General features: G+C 48.3%; 2 protein-coding genes across 8 annotated transcripts in view; one reads left to right on the forward strand and one right to left on the reverse strand.

Annotated features, from left to right (window-relative positions):
- Window positions 1–8,734, forward strand: part of RAVER2 (ribonucleoprotein, PTB binding 2) — a 30,442-nt gene extending 21,708 nt beyond the window's left edge. The window contains exons 8-12 of one of the 4 annotated variants that reach the window (XM_054638805.2): window positions 172–283; window positions 1,485–1,696; window positions 3,503–3,614; window positions 3,946–4,094; window positions 7,350–8,734. In XM_054638805.2, coding sequence (XP_054494780.2) covers window positions 172–283; window positions 1,485–1,696; window positions 3,503–3,614; window positions 3,946–4,094; window positions 7,350–7,466 — 702 coding nt within the window. In that variant the 3' untranslated portion in view covers window positions 7,467–8,734. The remainder of the gene's footprint in view (window positions 1–171; window positions 284–1,484; window positions 1,697–3,502; window positions 3,615–3,945; window positions 4,095–7,349) is intronic. The other 3 variants (XM_077182632.1, XM_077182633.1, XM_077182631.1) reach the window with 3 other exon arrangements.
- Window positions 8,735–8,883: 149 nt separating this feature from the next.
- JAK1 (Janus kinase 1) overlaps window positions 8,884–26,275 on the reverse strand; it is a 70,874-nt gene continuing 53,482 nt past the window's right edge. For all 4 annotated transcript variants that reach the window (XM_077182629.1, XM_077182630.1, XM_077182628.1 and 1 more), the window contains 16 exons: window positions 25,488–25,611; window positions 24,171–24,357; window positions 22,595–22,701; window positions 20,358–20,504; window positions 18,739–18,826; window positions 17,453–17,580; window positions 17,096–17,231; window positions 16,579–16,730; window positions 15,808–15,958; window positions 15,419–15,513; window positions 14,610–14,802; window positions 14,282–14,406; window positions 13,723–13,895; window positions 13,258–13,375; window positions 12,843–12,953; window positions 8,884–10,584 (listed from right to left, as the gene is read on the reverse strand). In XM_077182629.1, coding sequence (XP_077038744.1) covers window positions 10,483–10,584; window positions 12,843–12,953; window positions 13,258–13,375; window positions 13,723–13,895; window positions 14,282–14,406; window positions 14,610–14,802; window positions 15,419–15,513; window positions 15,808–15,958; window positions 16,579–16,730; window positions 17,096–17,231; window positions 17,453–17,580; window positions 18,739–18,826; window positions 20,358–20,504; window positions 22,595–22,701; window positions 24,171–24,357; window positions 25,488–25,611 — 2,137 coding nt within the window. In that variant the 3' untranslated portion in view covers window positions 8,884–10,482. The remainder of the gene's footprint in view (window positions 10,585–12,842; window positions 12,954–13,257; window positions 13,376–13,722; window positions 13,896–14,281; window positions 14,407–14,609; window positions 14,803–15,418; window positions 15,514–15,807; window positions 15,959–16,578; window positions 16,731–17,095; window positions 17,232–17,452; window positions 17,581–18,738; window positions 18,827–20,357; window positions 20,505–22,594; window positions 22,702–24,170; window positions 24,358–25,487; window positions 25,612–26,275) is intronic.

Genomic DNA, 26,275 nt, shown 5'->3' on the forward strand with positions numbered 1-26,275 from the left:
ATTTCTAGCATCAGGTGATCTTTAAGTTCCCTTCCAACCCAACTCGTTCTTGGTTCTGTGATCCTTTATCAGTTCAGCGGAGCTGAAGAGGTTGAGAGTGTGGAAGTTGTAAAAAGGAGCTCTGAGCAGATTATTTTAATGATTTACACAGTTTTCTCTTCTTCCTTTTAGAAACCAGGTTTGCTGGGAGAGCCTCCAACAATGCTGCTGCAGACAGTGCTGGGCATAGGGGTGATGCCAGCAGTGAACTCAGGCCTGGCAGCACGAGGAGAAGCTCTCAAGTGTAAATGACATTTCATTTCATCCCAGATCACTAGAAATGCCCAGCTTCACATTGTGCACCTGACCTTCTCCCTGTGTAACAAAAGCAGCTTGTTCAGTCCTCTGCTAGCTCAGTTATTCCTTCTTTGGTACACTTGGAATATGCTTTTATTTAGAGGTGACATTTTGTGGGGTTTTTCAAAGCAGGTAAATGGGAGTTGCTGAAGAGGCACCACAAATTTGCTCTTTGCCTTCATTTTATTAAGAAATGAGTTTTAACAGTCAGTCTGTGACAGGTGTCAATTTGGAATGCAAATTTCTGTGCCACTGATGCCCTCAGTATTTATGAGGAAGGATCAGTTGGATACTGGGGGTGCTCCCCTGGAGAGGAGAAGGATCCAGGGAGAGCTCAGAGCCCCTGGCAGGGCCTGAAGGGGCTCCAGGAGAGCTGAGAGGGACTGGGGACAGGGGATGGAGGGACAGGACACAGGGAATGGATTTAAGCTGGAAATGGGTGGATTTAGATGGGTGTTGGGAAGGAATTCCTGGCTGGGAGGGTGGGCAGGGGCTGGGATGGAATTCCCAGAGCAGCTGTAGCTGCCCCTGGATCCCTGCAGTGCCCAAGGCCAGGCTGGACACTCTGGGACAGTGGGAGGTGTCCCTGCCATGGCAATGGATGATCCTTAAGGTCCCTCCCAACCCAAACCATTGCAGGATTTTCTGCTCTTGTTTCCTCCCCTGCTCCCTGTGTTCTGCAATCCTGGCCCTGCTCTGAGCCATGGCAGTGACCAGGAGCAAGGAAAAGGCACCCAGGGGAGGGCAGAAAGCTCCTCCAAATACCCAGGTTTTCATTTTGGAGAACATTTTCCAGCTTTTCAGTGAAAAGAATTCTTCCCAATGCCAGCTGAGGTGGGGTTTCCCCCTGTGCTCCCATCCAGCATCCTCCAGGATGTTGTTCCCAGGTTTTCTTTGAAAATGCCAGGAAGCACTGAGAAAGTTATCACAGGGCATGTTTAGAAAAGTCAGAGTTTTATTGAATCAGCTTGAAATTGAGTTGTTTGCCTGTGGGATGGGGAAGGAACAAAAAGCAGTGCAGTAGATCTGGAATTGTTCTCCTCCACCCTCATTAACCCCACAACAAACCCTCTGTAATAAATCCCATCTAACAGCAGAGTTTCTCCATTTATGGCTGGCTGCAGCATCTAACGCAGCTCCCATTCCAGCAGCGGCAGCAGCGGCAGCGGGGATGGGCGTGCTGCCATTCTTCCCAACCCAGCCCATGGTCGGACAGGCTCTGCCCGGGCCCAGCGCCGCTGCAGACAAAGCCGAGGCGCTGCCGCCAGCGCCGCCCTTCGCTCCGGCCCTGCCCGGGGCGCTGCGGGCCGCGCCCTCCAAAGCTGCGGGGCACGGCAAGGGCTGCGACTCCGGCCTGGGGGTAAGGGCGCGCTGCACACACACACACACACACACTGCTGCTCTTCTCTTTTCTCTTCTCTTCTCTTCTCTTCTCTTCTCTTCTCTTCTCTTCTCTTCTCTTCTCTTCTCTTCTCTTCTCTTCTCTTCTCTTCTCTTCTCTTCTCTTCTCTCTTCTCTCTTCTCTCTTCTCTCTCTCCTCTTCCTTCTTCTCTTCCTCTCCTCTCTCTCCTCTTCCTTCTTCTCTTCCTCTTCTCTCTCTCCTCTTCCTTCTCCTTTCCTTTCCTTTCCTTTCCTTTCCTTTCCTTTCCTTTCCTTTCCTTTCCTTTCCTTTCCTTTCCTTTCCTTTCCTTTCCTTTCCTTTCCTTTCCTTTCCTTTCCTTTCCTTTCCTTTCCTTTCCTTTCCTTTCCTTTCCTTTCCTTTCCTTTCCTTTCCTTTCCTTTCCTTTCCTTTCCTTTCCTTTCCTTTCCTTTCCTTTCCTCTCCTTTCCTTTCCTTTCCTTTCCTTTCCTTTCCTTTCCTCTCCTCTCCTCTCCTCTCCTCTCCTCTCCTCTCCTTCTCCTCCTCCTCCTCCTCCTCCTCCTCCTCCTCCTCCTCTCCTCCTCCTCTCCTCTCCTCCTCCTTTATTTGAACCCCTCCTGTGTCCCCCCTGTCCAATTCCCTCTATTTTAACCCCTCCTGTGTCCCCCCTGTCCAATTCCCTCTATTTTAACCCCTCCTGTGTCCCCCCTGTCCAATTCCCTCTATTTTAACCCCTCCTGTGTCCCCCCTGTCCAATTCCCTCTATTTTAACCCCTCCTGTGTCCCCCCTGTCCAACTCCCTTGACCCCAGGACCATCCTGGGCACACGTGGAGCTCTCACAGCGGTGCTGATGGGGAGAGAACAATGCTCTCTCTCCCTGGTGGTCCAGCTGAAGGAACAAAGGCAGCTCCTCAGTGCTGCAGGGCTCCCCTCCATGTGTTTGCCTCACAGGGCTGGATCATGGAATTTAACATTTATCTCAGGGCAGTGTCTCTTCTAAAGGGCAAACATTGAACTTGGGGTTGAATTTTGTGATTCATCAGGAGCAGTTCTGATGGTTGGGGGGCCTGTGGGTTTCCAGGTGCTTGTGTGTGTGTGTATAAATTTTCCACTTTTAATTAACAGTTTTAAAAAAGATTATTTATTCCCTTGAAGGTGAGGTGTGAGAGGATGATGGAATGGGATGTAAGTGGTCTCATTCTTTCAGAATTCCTTTTCTGCCCTTAAGAAAACTTACCTTTTTTACATATAAATATAAAATAATTTATAATAATAATAATTATATTTAATACATATTATTACATTATAAAAATAATAAATAATAATTTTAATATACATCAATACTTCAACGTTTTGGGGAAACATGGGCTTAATTAATGATTTTTCCTAACATTTGGCCTTTATTTCCTTGTGTCTCCAAATGAAAAGAGTTGATTTTGTCTTGGCCATGTACTTCATGTTCACTCCCTGCATCTGGAATTGCTCGAGTGATTATTATTCCTTCACTTGCATATAAAAGTTTTTCTTTTGTTTGTTTGTTTTGTAATATCCTTTAGGAACTTGCAGTCTGAAGAGAAACATTCCTACAAAAAGCATTTGGAAGACAAAAGTGTAGGCAATGTGTCCAGATTGCTGAAACAAAATGGAACTTGTGAAGGATTGACTTCAAAAGTTTCATTTTATTTCAGAAGTTTTTGTTTTTATTTCTTAGGACTAAGCTTTTCCCAGAACCCTGCTAGGCCACTGAAGCTTATTTCTGACCAATTTTATATGAATTTAATGCAAACTGCCCTGTCCATTTTTCAGACTCCCTTGAAAAAACAGACTTCTCTGCTTGGGGAGCCCCCAAAAGAAATCCGGCTCAGCACCAACCCCTACTTGAACTTGGCAAGTGTTTTGCCTGGTATCTGTCTGCCAGGTAAGCCCACATTCCATGGATTTCATTGCAGATTTCCACAGCCAGAGCATGGCAGATACTTGCCCTGTTGGCCTGGTAAATCCAGTGCCCACAGCATTTATCCTCAAGGGAATCTTGTGGTGTGTCTCAAAAGTGCAGAGTAATTTACCCTGATGCTTAAACATCAAGGGCTGCTTTTTCAGAGGCTCACAGACTTGTAGAAGCCTTCCAATTATTAGCAGCACTGATGAATTTGGGGCACAAATCTCAATTTTAATCCTAGAATAGAACCTGATGAGTGTGGTTTTTACAAGCCAGGTGCTGATCCCAGCTCTGTTCTTTGTGTTCCCAGCAGCAATTGCCAGCAAAGCCTCCAGTCCTCCACAGCAGAGCAGCCTTCCAAACAGTGTGGTGGATGCTGCTGTGTCTCAGGGAACTGCATCACAACATGCAATGGAAAATTATTTCAGTTATTCCCAGCAGCCTGGGGAGTACCCACAGGTAGGAATAATCCCACAGCCTGGGCTTCTCCCAGAGCTGCTCCTTGTTTTCTCTGGGTGTTCTTCCTGAGCCTCTGCACTGACACTTTATCTGATCATCTCAGTGTTCAGAGCAGATTTAGCACAAAGAACATTCCCTGCTGAAATCACAACCCTTGAAAAAATTGTTTCTTGAGGGCCTGAGCTGTGGGCACTCACTAAAAATGACTTCTCAGCACCTCTGCCTTGACTTTTGTCTGCCTTCAAAACCAGGGGGTTTTTCTCTTTGCCTTGCCCAGAAGTTTTTGAGTCCTGAACCTTGGCTGGAGCCCAGGGCAGAGAGCTGCAGTTGCTGCACAGCCTGGGGATGTTTGCCAGCTGCTCTCATGCACAGGATGTGCTCCCCATGTGGAGATCAGAGCCTGGCCAGGAGCTGCAGGCCCTGCAGGGTGTTCAGTGCTCAGAGCCAGGTCCATGGGACGCTGGCAGGGAACATCTCCTTATTTGCATTAAGCACCCTGAGTGTCTGTAGAACTGTAAGTGCACAGGACAGAGCTGAGAGCTGCCTCTCCCTCCCCAGGGGGACACAGAGCCTCTCCTGGGCTGCTGTGAGCCCCAAACTCCCGGCACTCGGGGATGGGCTTGGGAAGGGAGATCTCTGAAGTAGAGAGGGCAGCCTGGCCACAGGGGAGGGGACAGGGTCAGTGCACAGAGCTTTGCCAGGGGCCACACAGCCCTTGGATCAGATCTGCTGCAGAAGGGGCTCCAGGAGAGCTGCAGGGAACCTGGGACAAGGCCTGGAGGGACAGCACACAGGGAATGGCTCCCAGTGCCAGAGGGCAGGGAGGGATGGGACACTGGGAATTGGGAATTGTTCCTGGCAGGGTGGGGGTGCACAGAGAAGCTGTGGCTGCCCCATCCCTGGAGGTGTTCCCATAACAGGAATTGTTGTCCCTGCCTCTCTGCCAGGCCAGAGGTGCCCCCTGTGTGTTTTAAGCACTTTCCATAATTTTAACTGTTTGATTTGAGCTTCACCACTGGCGCTGAAGGTGTTTTGGTGCTTCTTGGAGAGCTCTGGGCTGTAGGAATTGTAGGCAGGCATGGGAGAGGATTTCTGCTCCTCTGTAGGAGGCTGTCCAGCAGTGGTACCAGCATTATGCTCAGGCACATCACTCTACCCAGGCCAGAGTGGATGGCTTGGAAAATGAAGCCTCTGAGGTGAGAAATAATTTAATTTTCTTGCTGTCTCCACTGGCTGTTGCTCCCATCAGCTTTTGGACTCCTGCTTTGTGCGTTGGCACAGGAATGAGGGGCTGCAGAAGGCACTGCATGGGCACTGCTGCAGGGCAGCACCCCCAGAGTCACACCCAAAATCCCCCTCTCTAAAATCCCACCACCCAAAAGCACCTGGAATGCTCTGCAGTGGATTACAATGCTCCCACCAGGAACAGCACACCATTAATGGCATTTCCCAGGGCTGAATCTCCCAGCATTGAAGGGCTGTTTCTGCCCAAGCTGAGGTTTTTGTGAGCAAGGAGAAAGACACTTTTGAAAGGAATGACACAAATTAAAGCATCATCCAAACCCCACATTTTGCTCCAGGAATTGCTGCACCCCCGAGCTGCTGTGAACTGCACCTCTTGTGACTCAGGTATTTCCTCACCTGCTGAGAGCTCATCACAATAGCAGGAAAAAAAAAAGAATTATTAAACCTTTTTTCCTTCTGCTTCACGGATCCCCTTCTGGATTCAGGAATCTGCAGGTGGATCTTTCCCAAACTACAGCACCTGCCTGCAGGTGGTGCCTCCCTTTTTGAGTGGAGCCCCGGGATCGCAGCCGGGCTTGCAGCCTCCTCCAGCCAATCCCCTAAAGCAGGTGAGAGGAGCAGGAGGAGGAGGAGGAGGAGGAGGAGCAGCAGCGCCTGCAGACGCTTCTCCCTGGCTGCTGCTGCCCCCGGGTGGAGCTTTCCCTCTGCATCCCCGCTCCACACAATTCCTGGGAATGTGAGAGGAGGCTGGGCCAGCTCCAGAGCCTGCAGAGCCCTCCAGGCCCTGGGGATCAGCTCCTCTCAGGGCCCCAGAAGCCACGGGCAGAGCCAGGCTGGGGTTTTGGAGGCAAATAAAGTAGGAAGAGAGGAGGAGAAGGTTGGCACTGGATTTAAATGGGTGTTTGCCTGACTTGCAGATGGTTTGTACTGGGATAGGATCTCTGAAGTAGAGAGAGCAGCTCAAAATTTCCTGGAAAGCAAATAAAAAAACCACAGGATAAATCTAAAGTTTTAGGATGAAAACTAGTCCTTCTTCATAAGTTTAAATAGTATTGTGTAACTAGATAAAAAAGTCCACATTGCAAGCCACAAGTAGTTAGTTATTAGGTTAAAAATAATTTAAGTATCATTTCTTAGTTAATCCTTAAAAATCTTATAAAGAAAAAAATACAGCTCCATTTTTAGTTTATTAAAATCAAGTACTACAAAACTCACAACTATAACATAAAAACTATAACATAAACTATAATGTAAAACTAGAACATCACTAAAAACTGCTATCTCAGGATCTCTGCTGCTCAGAGGGACCCTGAGATGCATTAGAAAGTTTCTTTTCCCAGCCCAGGGGTCGAAGAAGGAGTCAAAGCTCTTCAGTTCTCAGTCTCAAGGTTGTTTATTGTTTCTTATCTATAAAATAATTGTTTCTTTCTCCTGCCCTGCCGAGGTCTGTCCAGCAGGACAGACAGACACACTCTGCCTTCCCTGGGGTGGTGTTACCTTTTTCTACTAAAAACTACCTGTACAATATTTACCATAACTTTCCAATACCCATCACCTGTGTTAGACACTGAGCTTCTGCTCTAAACCAATCCAAAAGTGCCACCATCACAGCAGGAGATGGAGGCCAGGAAGAAGAAGGAGAAAGGCTGGACATGCCCAGATTCCTCCATCTTGCCCCCTGAACCCTCATTCTAAAAACCCAAAAAAAATCTATTTTTCACCCTGTGATAAATTCACTATCATTCTACTTAACTTTATCATTCTACTCTTAACAAGTCTTTCTTGACTTGTAATCCTTCATACAAGGTTGGTAATTGTTTTTTCCAAGAGCTCAATCAAAGGCACAGGGTCCCTGGGCTCTGTGCTGAGGTCTCTGAGCCCCTGGGCAGGGTCTGGAGCCCTCCAGGGCAGCCCGAGGGATGTCCTGGGCTCTGACCCTAATAACCATCGGATCGAGCCCCGTGACCGCAGCCAGGCGAGCCGTGACCGCTGTGCCCGTGTCGCCCTCAGGTGGCCCCGAAGCGCAGCTCCTCGTACCTCGTGTCCTGCCCCGAGCCCGGCCCCGCGGAGCTGCCGGGCCCCGCGCGGTTGGCGGAGTCCTCGCTGAAGAAGAAGCGCGTGTATTGACACAGGGCTGGGATCCAGGGCTCCCGGCCGGGGCAGGCAGCCGGGAACCCCTCTGCAGTTATTGCTGCCTTCACTTCCCACCAGGAGCTCCTGCTCGGCGGGGGCGGTGTCCCCAGAGGAGCCGGCTCTGTCCCGGCACGCGAGGACAAAGGTGACAGAGGTGGTGGCTGCTCTCGCTTGGAGAGGAGGGGACAGCGTTGGCTTTGTCACCTGTGGGACAGAGCACGGGGACTTGGGGAGCTGGGGCAGCTCCAGCTGAAAGCAATAAAAACCCAGAGGAAAGAAAGCTGATCCTTTCTCCAGTCCTCAGCCTGAGGAAGTTCAAAGAGGAAGTCTTGATAGTAATTATTTTGTATTTTTTTAACTCAGAATGTGGGGTTTTTTTTTTCCCAACTTTCCTTTTTCCAGGATTAAGAGCTCTGCATTTACAGCCTTTCAATTTTTAATATTTCTTCTTAATCCTGGAATGGAGCGATACCAAATGGATTCCCAGAGCCTCAGTGACGTTCCCAATAAATGCCTGTCCAAAGGGAGATGCTGTCCTGGGCTGCCTTGGAATATGCCCTGGGATTTGGAGAGCTGCTCCTTGGACAGTGGAATAACTTGGTTTTTACAGCTTTCCCATGGAGAAATTAATTCCCAGTGTGAGGCAGCATCCTCCTTCCACAGGCACGGGACAGCTCTTCCTGGGCCACCCCACATTGTTTCCCACTTTTGGGTGTATTTTCCTTTTTTTTTTTTTTTTTTGTTAAAGACTTTTTGTATTTTTAGCTTCTTACCAGCTCTGCCTCGAGCTGTTCTCTTCTGCCCTTGGAGCTGGAGATCAGCAATCCTTCCTTTAGCCCTCAGTGACAGCAGAGGAGGAGCCAGCCCTCCTTCCAAGGCTGTGTCCCTTGGAATCCTGCTGCAAATCCATCTGGATTGAGTTCACTGAGGCCAGGAGCCACCTCCTTCTCCCTTTTCTTTGCTAGAGAACACTGAAGCCATTTTTCAATACTGATTTTTTTAAATTAAAAGTCTTAAACTTTTGCCTTTCAAGCTTTGGGATGTGACCAGGATCCACGTTTTCAAAGCTTAAAAAAATCCCAAGCAAATTTCCCTCTTCCCTCAGCTGCTGGAACTGCTCCACAAACAGGAGCCAGGAGCTTTTCTGGGATTCTGCCTGTATGTATTGATAAATTCACTTGTAATATTTTGTTTCAACTGTTTGTATATGCAACTTTCTCAACTTGTTACACTTTTCAATGAAAATAAATTGTTGGTACTTACTTGAAGTGGGTTTTTTGTGGGAGGAAAACAGCCCTGGACTCCTTTAATCAGGTAAGGTAGGAAAAGGTTTTAAAAGAACACCATTCCCATGGAAATTCAATTTTAAAAACTTTCCTCTGTTTAACTTATGATTAAAAAGGGAGGCACATGGAGAAAAAAAAAATTTATTAGACTTGTTTGTATAAAGAGTAACAAAGTGCTTACAGATTAAATTCAGCTTCCTAAGTGAAATACAGAAACAATAACACTGTAAAAATAAATCTGACCTCCTTGGAGCTCATAATTACCATTTTTTTATATATATTTATATATATTTATATATATATAGACCTCTTTCTGTTATTGCCAAAACTGGAGGATCTCTTCAGAGCATTTTCCAACTCCAGGTGTGGTAGGAAACATGATGGCAGCAGAAGGTTCCAGTTAAACCACTCAAGGGCTGAGTCAAAATGTTCTTTAAAAAATGGTTGGAGGGGTTCCCAGTCCCTGGGACAGCCCAGGGTGCCCAGGCCTTTTTCCTTTGGATAATCCTGGGTGCCCAGGCCTTTTCCTTTTGGATAATCCTGGGTGCCCAGGCCTTTTTCCTTTGGATAATCCTGGGTGCCCAGGCCTTTTCCTTTTGGATAATCCTGGGTGCCCAGGCCTTTTTCCTTTTGGCTAATCCTGGGTGCCCAGGCCTTTTTCCTTTTGGATAATCCTGGGTGCCCAGGCCTTTTTCCTTTTGGATAATCCTGGGTGCCCAGGCCTTTTTCCTTTTGGATAATCCTGGGTGCCCAGGCCTTTTTCCTTTGGATAGTCCTGGGTGCCCTGGCCTTTTTCCTTTTGGATAATCCTGGGTGCCCAGGTCTTTTTCTTTTGGATAATCCTGGGTGCCCAGGCCTTTTTCCTTTTGGCTAATCCTGGGTGCCCAGGCCTATTTCCTTCTGGATAATCCTGGGTGCCCAGGCCTTTTTCCTTCTGGATAATCCCCTCCAGGTTCTGGGCGTGGGCTGGGTTCCTTCCCAGCTCCAGGAATTCCTTCCCTGCACATCCCTCAGCTCCAGGGATGCACATTCACCCCCTCCAGGGGTGCACCTGGGCTGGCAGCTCCAGGGGAAGAATGTGGGAGTGGAGTTAGGAAAAGCAAATTATTTATCCCAAAATTTGGCTTCTCACTGAAATGCACAACTGTGCCTGCCCAGCCCTCCACACTGCTGGGGTGGTATTTTTGAACACTTTTTTACAAATACCTGTAAGAGCTCAGGACTGGGGCCTGGTGGGTTTATAAAGAGCTGAAAATTTTGCTTCCCCCAAATATTTTTATGCCAAAATATATAATTTTTATGTTTTGTTTGTTATTAGGATTTAAGTGCATGTGAAGGTATTTTGTCAGCTGATTTTATAATTATTAATTGAGCCCTTTTAGAGCCACTGGCTGAGGTTTGAGCTGAGAAATGCAGTGGGCTTTCCCAGCTCACATCATCCAGCAGGGCAATTCCAATTGTGGCACAGCCAGAATCAGAGCAGGATAAAACTGCCGTGCAACAACAGCAGCAAAGGGAGCTGGAGCTCATTTTGCCCAAACTTTTTAAATTCTTTTAATCCAACTCTTCAATCCGTTGGCAAAAGAATCCTTTATAACCACGTCAGCCCAGCCAGAGTACAAATTACAGGAGTAAAAAAAAAAAACAAAAAAACAAAAAGTAAGAGCCTTGGGCATAGATAGGTTGCTGGGCATTTAAAGTCCTGACAGGATTAAAAAAATTATTTACATTTTACTAATAATTGTTTCAAACCCTTGGATCAGGTTGTGGAAGGTGGTACGTTCGTCGTGTTTGAAGATCCAGCACTTCCTCATCAGCTGATCCACCTGGCAACAGAACCAGGGACACTTTTAAAGGCATGGAACATTTCTTGGGGTTTTCCAGTAAAAACAATGGAGCAGAATGAACAGATACACCTCAGCTGTTGGGCAGGGCCAGCAGCAGGGACCTGAGCAGGGCCTCTGGGCAGTCCAGGTATAAACCAACACAGCAGTTCCACCTGCAGAGCTGCACCCCAGGAATTGCCAAAACCAGAAGGATTCCCAAGGAATTTTCATGGATCCCGGTACTAGAGCAAGTCCCTGCCCCCTCTGAAGGGACACCATGGACTTGGGAATGTTAATATCAGAAAACATCTTAAAACAATGCTTGAAAACCTTGGCAGTGCCTTTTCCCAGCACTCCTGAAGGTTTTCCTGCCTGAGTGGTCAGGGAAGTGTGACCCCTCTGAGGCTGAACCTGTGTCCAGCAGGGGCAGATGGACAGACCTTCCTTCCTCCATCCCTCCCTTCTTCCTTCCTTCCATCATCCATCCATCCATCATCCATCCATCATCCATCCATCCATCATCCATCATCCATCCATCCATCCATCCATCCATCCATCCATCCATCCATCCATCATCCATCCATCCATCCATCCATCATCCATCCATCCATCCATCCATCATCCATCCATCATCCATCATCCATCCATCCATCATCCATCCATCCATCATCCATCCATCCATCCATCATCCATCCATCCATCCATCCATCCATCCATCCATCATCCATCATCCATCCATCCATCATCCATCCATCCATCCATCCATCCATCATCCATCCATCCATCCATCCATCCATCCATCCATCCATCCATCCATCATCCATCCATCATCCATCCATCATCCATCCATCCATCATCCATCCATCCATCCATCATCCATCCATCCATCCATCCACATCCATCCATCCATCCATCCATCCATCCATCCATCCATCATCCATCCATCCATCCATCCATCCATCATCCATCCATCATCCATCCATCCATCCATCATCCATCCATCCACCCATCATCCATCCATCCATCCATCCATCCATCCATCCATCCATCCATCATCCATCCATCCATCCACCCATCATCCATCCATCCATCCATCCATCCATCCATCCATCCATCCATCCATCCATCATCCATCCATCCATCCATCATCCATCCATCCATCATCCATCATCCATCCATCATCCATCCATCCATCCATCCATCCATCCATCCATCCATCCATCATCCATCCATCATCCATCCATCCATCCATCATCCATCCATCCATCCATCCATCCATCATCCATCCATCCATCCATCCATCATCCATCCATCATCCATCCCCCATCCATCCATCATCCATCCATCCATCCATCATCCATCCATCCATCATCCATCCATCCATCCATCCATCCATCATCCATCCATCCATCATCCATCCATCCATCCATCCATCCATCATCCATCCATCCATCATCCATCCATCCATCCATCCATCCATCATCCATCCATCCATCATCCATCCATCCATCCATCCATCCATCATCCATCCATCCATCATCCATCCATCATCCATCCATCCATCATCCATCATCCATCCATCCATCCATCCATCCATCCATCCATCCATCCATCATCCATCCATCCATCCATCCATCATCCATCCATCCATCCATCCATCATCCATCCATCATCCATCATCCATCCATCCATCATCCATCCATCCATCATCCATCCATCCATCCATCATCCATCCATCCATCCATCCATCCATCCATCCATCATCCATCATCCATCCATCCATCATCCATCCATCCATCCATCCATCCATCCATCATCCATCCATCCATCCATCCATCCATCCATCCATCATCCATCCATCATCCATCCATCATCCATCCATCCATCATCCATCCATCCATCCATCATCCATCCATCCATCCATCCACATCCATCCATCCATCCATCCATCCATCCATCCACCCATCATCCATCCATCCATCCATCCATCCATCCATCCATCCATCCATCCATCATCCATCCATCCATCCACCCATCATCCATCCATCCATCCATCCATCCATCCATCCATCCATCCATCCATCCATCATCCATCCATCCATCCATCCATCCATCATCCATCCATCATCCATCCATCCATCCATCATCCATCCATCCACCCATCATCCATCCATCCATCCATCCATCCATCCATCCATCCATCCATCCATCCATCCATCCATCCATCATCCCTCCATCCATCCCCATCCCTCCCTCACCTCCTCAGGACAGCTGGCTGGCCGTGGCAGTCTCTTGTCGTCCTGCAGGACCTTCACGAGCCGTGCCACCGTCATCTGTCCCTGTGTGGGGCCGATCATCTTCAGGAATTCCTGTGGGTACAGCAGGGTCAGCTGGGAGTCCCTGACCCCAGTGCCAGGACAAGCCCCAGGTGTTTCCCAGGATAATCCTGGAGGAAGGTGCTCCCCAGGGAAGGGGTGGAACGAGATGAGCGTTAAGGTCCCTCCCGCCCCAAATGAGCCCGCGATTCTCTGATTGCTGCTCTTGTTGCCCAAACCAGTAATAATTATTTTAAATTATGGGATTGAAGCGGCTCTTGTTGCCCAAACCAGTAATAATTATTTGAAGTGATGGGACTGAAGCAGCTCTGGCAGCCACTCTGTCCCAGCCACTCACGGCCATGGGGCTGCACTCGGAGTCGCAGTAGGTGAGGAGCTCGTAGAGCGTCACCCCGAAGGACCACACGTCGGAGGCGATGTAGAACTTGCTCTGCAGCAAACACTCCGGGGCGTACCTGGGGACACGAGGGGACAGCGTCACACCCGGGGACCCAGCCCTGCCCACACACAGCCTGAGCAGCTCAAGAGCCACAGCTGTGTTCGTGGAGCCCTTGCACATAAATTAAAAAGCAATAAATAAGGTGTGTTCCACAGTGAGGCACAGTGAAACCAAGGAGACCCAACCCAAAATAGTGGGGAAATGGATCATTAAGTGCAGGAAGTGCAGCACAGGAGGTGAGCACAACAGTTCACCAGGTGCCTTCTCCTTGCTCTCATGGTGTATCTTTACTTAAGCCTCTTATAGAAACAGGAAAATCCAGGGGAGTGCAGGAGCAGAGGGGTCCCTGTCCCCAGGCCGTACCAGAAGACGGGGCTGTCGCGGTCGTCCTTGACGGTGTAATATTCCTTGTCTGTCTCGATGGCCTTGGTGAGCCCAAAGTCCCCGATCTTCACCCTGTTCTCACTCTCCACAAGGACGTTCCTCGCTGCCAGGTCACGGTGCACATACTGACAGGAGCCCAGGTAGTCCATGCCCTGAGGGAGGAGAAAAGAAACCTTTCATTTCCTTTTCCTTTATTCCTCCAATACTGTAATCCCTTTTTCTCCAGTGACTGCTTCCTGACTGTGCTCTGCACTCTCATCTCCATCCCTTTAGACTTCACCTCGCACCTTTCCTCTTGCCAGCACATTCCAAGTGCTGCCCTCCCTCCTGATCCTCCAAATTCTCCCACAGGAACAACTTTTCAGAGCAAACTTTGGAACTTGGAACCTCCTCATTATTCCCCAGCTGATCCTTGTGCCACTGGCACCCAAAGCACGGATTCTGATCCATGGGGACAGAGAAGGAGAATGGTTTGTTGGTGATGTCCTCCATCCCCCTCACCCAGCTGATGGAGCTGCAGGCTCGGGGCCCAGCTCACCTTGCAGATCTGAACTGCATATCTGAGCAGCTGCTTGAGATTGATCTTGTTCTTGTTCCGTGGGAGATACTCCTTCAGGCTCCCAGAGGGAAGGAATTCCATGATGAGTTTAATCCCACTTCCTCCTAAAAAACAGAGCATGTTTGGTTTGCAGACCCTTCTCAACAGCTTTGGTACAAGCCCAGAGCACCAGCAGCATTTTAAACATCCCATGGCTCATTCCCATCATCCATCCCTGAGCCAATGCACAGGAAAACCTGCTCCAGGCAGGACATTTATAAATTCTAGAGGAAAACCCAGACACTTTTTCATTTTCTGCAAGATTTACCATCTTCTGTGCAAATCCCCTTGTATTTGACAATGTTGTCGTGATAAAGATTCCTCAGGATTTCAATTTCCTTCTTGAGGTCAGCAATGTGATTCCCTCCACTCTCTGGCTTCAGGGATTTCACTGCCACCTGCTCCCCGGTGTTGTCACCTTCTGGGTCATATCTGCACAGCTCCACCTTGCCAAAGTGGCCCTGGGAGGGAGAGAAAGGAGCACCCTTGAGGACAATGCTCAGACAGTGACAGCCAGGCACTGATTTGGGTGTTTGTGACACAGCAGGGCCTATGGGGACAGCCAGGCACTGATTTGGGTTCATGGGGCTGTGGGGACAGCCAGGCACTGATTTGAGTGTCTGTGACACAGCAGGGCCTGTGGAGACAGCCAGGCACTGATTTGGGTTCATGGGGCTGTGGGGACAGCCAGGCATTGATTTGGGTTATGTGGCTGTGGGGACAGCCAGGAGCACTGATTTGGGTTATGTGGCTGTGGGGACAGCCAGGCACTGATTTGGGTGTCTGTAACACAGCAGGGGCTGTGGGGACAGCCAGGCACTGATTTGGGTGTCTGTGACACAGCAGGGCCTGTGGGGACAGCCAGGCACTGATTTGGGTTCATGTGGCTGTGGGGACAGCCAGGCACTGATTTGGGTGTCTGTGACACAGCAGGGGCTGTGGGGACAGCCAGGCACTGATTTGGGTGTCTGTGACACAGCAGGGCCTGTGGGGACAGCCAGGCACTGATTTGGGTTCATGGGGCTGTGGGGACAGCCAGGAGCACTGGCTGTGTTCTGGGGGTGACGTTGCTCTTACCTCCCCCAAATCCCGGATCCTTTTCAGGAACCTCTTCTCAAAGAGGGTGGGATCCACCTCGGTCACAGGTTTCTTCTCTGAGACAATATCAGGATCTAGGGGGGAAAACACCCCAGGTCAGGCTCCTGCCTGGTCTGACACTCCAAGGCATTCTTGCTCTATTCCCTCTCCCACCTTTCCCTCCTTAGATCCCAGCTGCTTTCTGACAGGGAGTTCTCCATCCCTTTGTGCCAGTCTGGATCTGCTTCCACACCCACACCCAGATTTCTCTGGGTGAATCTCCAGCCCTGGAGCAGCTGCTCAGCTCCCAGGAGGTTGGAAGGAGATGCTCTCCAGGTCCCTCCCAGCCCAGGATTCCATGATCCCTCCCTCAGTGTCCCAGGCCTTACTCTGCTCCTCCAGTTTGTTGATGTCCCTCATGATGGCCCTGAAGAAGGGTCTCTGGTGGGGGTCATAGTTCATGCACTGCTTCATCAGGTCTGCCAGCTCCTTGCAGGACGGCGTGGCCAGCACAAAGTGGCCCTCGTAGAACCTCTCCTTCTGTGGGAGCAAACAGACAATTCCAGCAATTTCAACTTCCACAGCCCCCAGTTCTGAGCTGGGCACTGCCTGGGCTCGAGGATCTCTGAGGTCTTTTCTAACCTGAGCAGTTCTGTGATTCTACATCAGAGGATGTGACCATGAAATCCTTATTTCAGTGTGAGCTCTGCCAAGGAAATCCCCCTGTTCAGCTGGAACTTGGATCTTTAGGGAATTCCTCTTGTGCTGAGTCTGGAGCTACCACTTAACACCCATGAAGTGTTCCAAAGGTGCTGAATTCACTTTCAAGAATCATTTCCTGCCAGGTTTTCCCAGTTATTTATGCACCAGGAAATGTTTGCCAAGGACACCCTGGGTGCTCCTCAGCCCTGGGAGGTCCCAGCTCCAGGCCAGGTGAGACAAGGCTGGGATGAGCATTCCAGGGGTTAGAAAAGCCTGGGAGAACTGGGATTGTCCAGTCAGGAGAGGAGAAGGCTCCAGGGAGAACTCAGAACCCTTTCCAGGGCTTAAAGGGCTCCAGAAGAGCTGAGAGTGCCTGGGGACAAGGCCTGGAGGGACAGGACAAGGGGGAAAACTGAAGGGCCCAAGAGGATGGACCCAAGTTTGTGTAACAGCTTTACCTCTGCTAAGGTCTTGTCTTTCAGTGGAGTTTCTCCATTGTAGCAGATTTCCCACAGGGTTGTACCAAAGCTCCACTTGTCTGCAGCAATGCTGAGGTTCTTGGAATCTTCAACACACTCAGGTGCAATCCAGGGGATCCGCTCGACGCGCTCTGGGGTGAAACACATCAGGGGTGAATATCACAGGGTGGAAAACTGAATTATTCTTGTCTGAAATAAACTGGAGCTGCAGAATTTGTCCTGTTTCTTGATTCTCAAATTCCTGTTTTCAGAAGGATTTCACAGGCTTGTGCCTGGAGCCATCCACAAACAGATTCCTTCTGTCTCATCTCACTGGACACAACATTTTGTAAGAAAAATGAACGCTCTGAACAGCCACTGAGTATGTGCAGATCCATGGAAGATGATTCCTGCTACACACAAATGCAGTGTGTTTGTATGAAAGCTGATCCCCCATTGCAGCTGATCACCACTGCAGAGCCAGCTCTGGCTGCTATAAATGCATTTCTGGCCATACCTTGCCTGGAGAGCACCGTGATGGGGATTCCTGGGTCACTCAGCTTTATGAAGGGCCCATACTCGCTATCAATGCCCTCTCTGGCCAGCAGGATGTTCTTGGTGCACACATTGCCATGCACCAAATCCTTGTCCTCCTACACAAAGGCAGGGAAAGAACAGTGAGAGAGATGTGAGTGCTCCAGGATATCCACACCATAGGGGATCTCTAAAGTGCTCCAAGCTGAAATCCAAAATTACACCTGGGAAGAAACTGGAGGAAGAGAAGGAAAGGAGGAGCAGGGAGATGGAGTGTTCCCACTCCAGCACTTTTCCTGATGGAGAAATGTATTCCCAGCTAGGCCCCAGTGTCTCTTACCAGGTAGCTCAGGGCACTTGCAAGTTGTTTGGCCACTTTGAATTTCCATGGGGTTGTGAGAACTTCACTTTTCTTATGCATGAACAGATCCAGGGGCCCACATTCAACAAACTCTTCCACCATGATATCTACAGAGGCAGGTGCAGAAAGTCAGTGCAGCAATGAATTGTTTGGAGTCACTGAATTTGTGTTCCCACCTCCCAGCCCAGATGGTTGGAAAATGTTTTTATTTCGCCTTGCCTAAGGTTTATTTCAATGCTCAGAGTCCAGATTAAAAGGCTGAGGGGTTTTGTGTGGCAAATGAACATTAAACCTGGAACCAGGCATTCCAAAGGTGGAATTTTAATGCACAGAACAGCTCTGAAAAATCAACACCAGGCTGCCCCGTGCTCTGGTACCGAAATTCCTTCAGCATGGCCCTGTTTAACACCCACATGTAACTCAAATTCCTTTCCTGAGTCTGGAAGAGCTCAGGCTGGGGCATTAACCTGTTTGTCTTTCAATTTTCTAAAGCTTTGCTCTCCTTCTGGTGCCCACCCCACAACATTAGGACTGTCTTGGCTTAAGAAGTCACATAAAGGTTTATTGTATGCACTTAGGTTTTTTATATGCATATTTATATTTTACATGCAAAATCATAAAAATGTATACATAGAAATGTATACATATAAATGTGTACATGCTTTATATGTATCAATATTACAAATATACATTTATTTCATACAAATGAATGTATATTTGTAATAAATGTAATAAATTTAATTGTGCAAATTTCAAGGGGTGCTGTGTATCCACACTGCCCCTGCCTCTGGCACTCCAGCCTTAGGGAAGGCTCAAACACAGAGCTGGAAAGGGAAATTTCCTGGGAGAAAGAAAGGCCTTTCCAGCTGCTTTGCTGTCCCAGCTCCACTCTGGGAAGCTCCAGAGGCAGCAGCTGCCAGCCATGTCCCCGTCCCTGTGTCCCTCCCAGGTGCCATTCCCTGTCCCCATGTCCCTGGCAGGTGCCATCCCTGTCCCCATGTCCCTGGGAGGTGCCATCCCTGTCCCCATGTCCCTGGCAGGTGCCATCCCTGTCCCCGTGTCCCTGGGAGGTGCCATCCCCTGTTCCCATGTCCCTGGCAGGTGCCATCCCCTGTTCCCATGTCCCCCTCAGGTGCCATCCCCTGTCCCTGTCCCCATGTCCCTGGCAGGTGCCATTCCCTGTCCCCATGTCCCTGGCAGGTGCCATTCCTGTCCCTGGCAGGTGCCATCCCTGTCCCCATGTCCCTGGCAGGTCTGTCACTCACTCTCCAGGTCGCGGACGCAGACGCCGTGCAGGAGCACGATGTGTTTGTGGGACACCTGTCTCATCATGCTGGCTGTCTCAAAGAATGCCTGGGGAAAGGGCAGAAACAGCTCCAGCTGCTGCTCCTGAGCAGCCTCCTGGAGCCCAACCCAGCCTGAACACCAGGGGACAGCAGCACAAACACCTGTGGGGTCAGGCACACACAGGAACAGCAGCACAAACACCTGTGGGGTCAGGCACACACAGGAACAGCAGCACAAACACCCTGGGTCAGGCACACACAGGAACAGCAGCACAAACACCCTGGGCTCAGGAACAGCAGCACAAACAGCCCTGGGCTCAGGCACACACAGGAACAGCAGCACAAACACCCTGGGCTCAGGAACAGCAGCACAAACACCCTGGGCTCAGGCACACACAGGAACAGCAGCACAAACACCCTGGGCTCAGGCACACACAGGAACAGCAGCACAAACAGGAACAGCAGCACAAACACCCTGGGCTCAGGCACACACAGGAACAGCAGCACAAACAGCCCTGGGCTCAGGCACACACAGGAACAGCAGCACAAACAGCCCTGGGCTCAGGCACACACAGGAACAGCAGCACAAACAGCCCTGGGCTCAGGCACACACAGGAACAGCAGCACAAACACCCTGGGCTCAGGCACACACAGGAACAGCAGCACAAACAGCCCTGGGCTCAGGCACACACAGGAACAGCAGCACAAACAGCCCTGGGCTCAGGCACACACAGGAACAGCAGCACAAACAGCCCTGGGCTCAGGCACACACAGGAACAGCAGCACAAACACCCTGGGCTCAGGCACACACAGGAACAGCAGCACAAACAGCCCTGGGCTCAGGCACACACAGGAACAGCAGCACAAACAGGAACAGCAGCACAAACACCCTGGGCTCAGGAACAGCAGCACAAACACCCTGGGCTCAGGCACACCAAGGGCAGCAGGGCAGGGATGTGCCCAGGGCTGAGCTGCACCTTCAGCCCTTCCCCATTCCCTGCACTTTCCCAAAAGTCATCCATGCAGTTAAGCTTTAGTTCTATCTAGACAAGGTGTCTGACAGCAAACCTAGGTGTTTTCTATATCAAAATAATATTTAAGTCACTTTAGCTTAATAATTTAACTGTATTAATATAATAACCGAATTTGTTTTTAAAAAGAACTTAGAGAATTCTTATTTAGACATAATTTTCCAATTCTCTACTAATTTAAAATTTATCAACTATTGCAGACTCTAAGATAACATACAATGCTTTAATACTTGATAATTATCTAATTTCACATGTGTTATCGATTATGTGTATTATCTAATTAATTCCTAATTACTATTATATTCTTCCTTATTAATAATGTTATTAATATAATAACATATATTATTTTACTCTGATATTTCTTTATACTTGTAACTAAAAATGTTAGTAGTAACATTTATATGTTAGTAATATGTTATAAATGTTAGTAATAACATTTACAACATTTATGCTAGTAATAACATTTATGTCATTATCTTACATATCTCTATATAATTTTATAAAACAAAATTAATCAATATTTTATTTCTTATATTAAAGAAAAGATAAATAAAAGAAAAAACTTGCCAAGGAGATGTCTCTGTGGCTGGGGTCCAGGACTTTGAGCAGGACTCTGATCTCTCTCTCGTTCTGATACCCCTCGTTCTCATCATCCTTGAGGCTGAGCATCCCTGAGTAAATCTGGGTCCTGGTGCCTCTCCCCAGGTGCTCTCCCTGAGACACAGCAGCAGGGGTTTGTCAGGCAGGGAGCAAACAAGATTTACACAAATATTTACTGGAATCTGCACTTCTTTCTGTCTGATCTGGTTACAGACTGACATTGTTCCTGGGAGAACCCAAAGCCAGGGAGCTGCTCTTGCTTCAGTGAGCTCAGTGCCTTGTGCAGGCTGCCCTGGAGCAGAGGCTGGGCAGAGCTCCAGAATAAAGCAGGGATTCATTCCAAGCATCTCCTCCATGGATGCACCTTGGGCAGCACCAGAGCCCAGCCAGGCCTGCACCCAAGATGAACCAAAATGGCCCCAAAATGCACGGCCGGGCACGGGCTCTGTCCCTGGGATCAGTTCTGCTCCATTTGCACCTTGCAGTTCATTGTCCCATTCCAGCTTTAGCCCCTGCAGTCCCACCCTGCTTGTTTTTCTCTCTCCAGCCCACGGGGTTTGTGCTCCTGGGCTGAGATTTGGATCATTTGTCCTTGGTGCCCAGCTGGAGCAGGAATTGTTTTGTCTCCCTGCTCTGTGCACAGAGCTCAGCATCCCCTGATGTGAAGCTCAGAACTGCACACTAAAGCAGCACAGAGTCTGAAAAATAGAAAAGCCAAAACCTGAGGCATCAAGCTCTGAGCATCCTCCCATTGTGAATTCCTTGGATATTACACCTCCACATCACCCAACAGGTTCTCTGGGATTGAGCATTCCCAGACTAAACAAAAGAATAAACAACAGCTGGGGCTCTTATTCACAAAGTGCTGCTGAGGTGATCTTTAATGTGTTTCCAAAAGTCAGAGGAAGTAATATTTCACTGCAAGGCTTTGTTTGGGGAAGCAATTTCCTCCAAAATAACATCCTGCCTCGGGATATTTTTGCAGGATGCTGACTGCAAACACCAGCCCAAACCCAATCTCTGTCTGTAATGATGCAAATAAAAAACACCCAATACCTTTTTATTCCACAGAAGAGTCCAAGGGCATGAATTAAGAGCTCTTTTGGCAATGTTAAATCTGATTTAAGTGTATTCAAGGCCCTGTGTGTTTGTTGAGGTTCATTCAGGTGACCTGAATAAATAACTACAAGCAAGGGGAAATTTGAAAATTTGGGGAGGCTTAGACACAGAATTCTGACTGCTCAGAGCTTTTGAATACTTCACCTTTTTTACTGTAGAATATTGTCTCAAACCTCTGTTTCTCTGGGAAGTCAGGCTTTAAAAAATACACCCACAACAAACCAGCTCTTAAGACTCCCAAGAAATGACCTTAAAACCCTTGTTTTCCATTAGAAAACCTAAATATCAATTTCATTTCCAGTGAAAGGCACCACCCCTGAGCTCTCCTTTGTCCACACAAAGCCATACAAGCAGCAGGATTCTGCCAGCAGAGGCTTAAACCCAAATGAATCAATACCAATAAATGAAGCTCCAGCTGCAGTTTGCTGGGGGGAGCTGGGAGTGGCAGAGCAGGCAGCAGGGCTGGTTTGGTGTCCCCTGCAGGGCTCAGGGACAGCCACATCCTGGCTCCCAGGGCACCTCAGCACTTGGGGGATTTTGAATGAATTAGAGATGGCACCTCTGAGCTCCTTCAGATGATGGGATTTATTTTTTTATCTTCTGCATAGGCAGGAAGGGTGAGCTGGGCTCACATCTTCACTGCACGGCTCAGAGGGTCACAAGGCCTCCACTCACAATCCTTTGAAGGGTTATTAACCAATAAAACACTGCCAACAAGGATATTTATTTATGCTTTTGACCCAATCTTTACATATTTTGTCTTATGGACTCATGCTACAGTGTGAGCTCTTTTAGCCAATCATGTTCTGGCACACAAACCTATATTCTAAACTCCTTGTTCACCTTTGTAACTGCTTTTATTTTTTCTATCTCTTAAATTCTAAAACTCTAAACTTTCCTCCACTTCGCTTAACGTGTCCCTTCTTCAAAAATACACATTTATTTCATAAATCCACATTCTCACTCCTGGCACCTCAGTTTGGGAGCCTTTCCCAAGGTCTCAGATCAAACCCTGGGTTGAATTCCAAGCTTTAGATGAGAGCCCCAGGCTCTGGGGGCTCCCTCATGTCCCCCCAGGCTCCCACCTGCACGATCTCCTCCTTGCGGATGCGGTGGAAGCTCAGCTGCCCCATGGGATACACTGGCTGCCACTCCTGGGCCTTCTTGGTGGCCACCAGCAGGTTGGAGATTTCTGCAAGGCAAGGGCAGAAAATATCCTTAAAGCTTTCCAGAGAAACTGCATTACCCCTTCCCAGTACCAGCATGGATGGAAATGCATTAAAATCCCCCCAAAAAAGGGAAGGAAAAATAAACTTGGGCTTGATTTCTGCTCTTCATTCAACAGAGAAATCACTGAAGCACAGTTTCATGTTTGTATTTTAAATCCAGAGTTATTATCAGCCAGATCAGGGTGATTTTGAACAACTGAACAGACTTTTCTGCACAAAGACTGAAAGAGAAAATAGCTGTGCTGTACATGGGATAAACAGGAACAAAACATCCCCTATCCCCTCCTGCAGCAGGGCCATCCCCTCTCCAGTGTGCAAGGGGGAGCCTCATTTCCTCTTCACCTCCTTCCAAACTCCCTCTACTCTGGGAAGCACCACCAGTGCTCCCAGGGCACTGGAATTCAGCTGGGGAATGGGGAATGAGCAGAAGGAGCAGACTCAAAAATCCACTTCCCACTGCTGCAGGGCAGATCCAGGCTCTTCACATGAATTCTGCCCTCCTGGTATTATTTACTGGGATTGGGATGTGTGGGGGCATCTGGGCTTCCTCCTGCTGGCAGCAGAACCTGGCACTGGGGCTAAATCATCTTCTGGAATTCTGGAGTCACCAGGAATCACCACATCCTGCTTCAGTCCTGCATCCCCTGCACTTCTCTGTGAATATCTGATGAAATATTCCAAAAGAAGGAAAAACCCACCAGGGAAGGGACAGAGCAGGGAGCACGCACTGAATCCTGCTGCAACTAAAGCCAGGGAGAAGCTGAAGTGGGCAATCAACTCCCTGCCCCTTTTTATTTCATTTTATCCCAAATCCAGCCATCAAAATGAAACCAAAATATCAGAAGTGCAAGGTGCCCCTGCTCCAGAGCATGCCCCACGCTCTTGGTGCAGCGAGAGCAGCTCAGGGACTCTCCCAAAGGCTCAGAGCAGCAGGTGATTGATGTGGCTCAGTTATTGCCCTGCTCGAACAGGAAACCATTATCAGCTCAGCACAATCACCCCACTGTGCTTCCTCTCACACCAAGCCCAGCTGCAAGGCCCTCAGAGTTCATAGCAAACAGCTCCAGAGAGAGCTGGCAGCACCCAACAACGAGCCCATTGTCCCTCAGATGGCACCTCACAGATGATTTCCTGCCACCAGGCTCTTCAGGACATCAGTTTTGGGACCAAAACCCTTCCCTGCTGCCTGGTGCAGAAGAGTTATTAAACAGCAGCTCACAGTGAGAGCAAACCAGGAGATGCCAACCCTCTTTTCCTCTCCTCAAACTTGCCCATGGCATCTGACTAAACTGCTCCCCAGAGAAGGAAAAATCTTTAAACCTCTTATATTTTTTTTTAAAGAGCTTTACACCAGGATACAGCACTAAAAATACATTAAAAGAGTCTGGAGTTTGTTCCCTTGCAACAAGAAAACCCTGCCAGGCCAGGCTACCTCTGGGTCTGGGCTGGCAGCACCTCTTGAGGGTGAAGCTGATGTTGTCTGTCCGCAGGATTTGTCCCTTCAGGTGATCCATGAGGTCCTTCAGGGATGCAAAGGATTTGTTGGAGCCATGGAGGAAGTACCCCCCTTTCTTCACCTCGATCTGGAAGTTCTTGTAGGGGCCTGAGTTATTCACCACCTGGGGGTGGAGGGAAAAGAAAGGAAATGGGATCACTGGAGTGAAGGAATTGTTTGTAAAGCCATCAAAGCTTCCCAAAACCTTGGCATCACTGCAGCTCATCCCCTGCTCCTATGTCAAGGTCCTCTAATCAAACTTTAACAGAGCAGAAAAAAACCCCAAAATTCCTGCAATTTTCACTCCCAGGAAGGCTCAAAGAAAAGAGCAACAACATAAAGATGCAATCAAAGCTCAAATTAAGGCTTTTTTTTTGTTTGTTTGCAGAGCCTGAGGTTATGCAGAAGTGCTGCCTCTTCTGGAGGAATTTTCTCTTTGTTTGGTCAAGAATTGCAGAATCTGGAGCAGGGTTTCAAAATCCCAATTTAAAAATAGCAGAACTCCCTCTCCCACCCCAGACTGCTCAATCCCAGGCTGGTGTTGAGATCCTCCAGGTTCCACTGGGCAAGGGCTGAACTCCTGAACTTCCCCATCCCAAGAGCTCTCAGGGTCTCCCCTCTGCAGCTTTGGGTCACCTCCCCCTTCCCTCTTTTCCAAGACAAAATTCCTTTCTTGTTTTACTGTTAGAAGAGAGAGCTGATCATCTTTCTTTTTTAAATATCTACAGGAGGTACACCCACTATCAAATATCCCTTCCTGACTCACCACTGACTCCATGACCATTTTTTTCCTAAGAGAAGGATTTATTTTGTTATTATTTATTATTTGTTATCCATTATTTACTACTTTGTTTATTATGTATTATTTAATTCATTATTTATTATTATTCTTGTGTGAACACTTTAAATACCCTCCCAAACCACCAAGCCAGCTTCAGGCATCCAGCTGAGGCTGCTGTGGGAATGAAATCCATCAAGGGAATTAAAGCCATGCCCAGAAAGGCTCCAGGGAAGCTGAACCATCTCAAGGCAAGGTGAAGTGACAAATTCTCCGTGTCACGAGCCTAAAATGCTTCATTTTTATCACATCCCTGCCCAGTGTGATTGGGAGGATTGGAGCTGTTGTGGATTTAATTAATCCCATTTGGAGAGACAGCACAAAGGGCTGGGGGAGAAAAAGCCAATTCCCTTCCCAGAGCTGAGGGTGAGTGCCCTGAGGACAAAGCCCATCCCCAGGGGTGGCACTGCCTGTACCTCTGAGCCTTCCAGACAGGTGACAGTCATCAGGATGTGGTTGAAGTTGGTGCAGCTCCACCTCAGCACGTACATGCCCACCTCGTTGCCCTCCTGCCTCAGCTTGTTGATGGCATATTCCGTGCTGGAAGGGATTGGAGAGTGAGGAAAAGCAGCAAGGCAGCAGCCAAAAATCTGCTTTTGGGGTGGGATAGGAGAGCAAACCTCTGCTTGGGGGTAACAGCAACTTAGAGATATTTATATTGTTGTGAAAGTGGGATTTAAGGGTGCATGGCTCACATTGGGCTGCACAGAGCAAGGGAGGAAGGATTTAATAAAGAGAATTGTGCATCCAGCACTGTGCAGATGAACTCCTGGATTTCTACAGTTTGCAGCTTAATAAAGGGAATAAAGGGAATAAAGTGTATAAAGGGAATAAAGGGAATAAAGAGAAATAAAGGGAATAATAAATAAATAATAATAAAGGGAATAATAAAAAAATAAAAATAAAAAACAAAATAATTAATAAGAATCAAAATTTTCCCAATAAAGGGGAAAGCCACAAAGGTGGGTGGAGGGAAGGGAATTCCTTTAGGTGCTTAAAAACCCAAGGCTTTGTTCATCCATCCAAGGATTGGGGTGAGTGAAGAGACACTTCCACTCTCTACCTAAAATATTCCCATGTGTCCATGGAAAAAACTCTTGGAACACTCCTTTAGTGAAGAAACACTGAGTTTATAAATGAATAAGGAGAAAAACACTGATTTTTTCCTTTAACAAAATGAAGTTTTGGTAACTACCACCCACCC

Source organism: Agelaius phoeniceus, chromosome 8 (genome assembly GCF_051311805.1).
Source record: "Agelaius phoeniceus isolate bAgePho1 chromosome 8, bAgePho1.hap1, whole genome shotgun sequence".
Taxonomy (NCBI): domain Eukaryota; kingdom Metazoa; phylum Chordata; class Aves; order Passeriformes; family Icteridae; genus Agelaius; species Agelaius phoeniceus.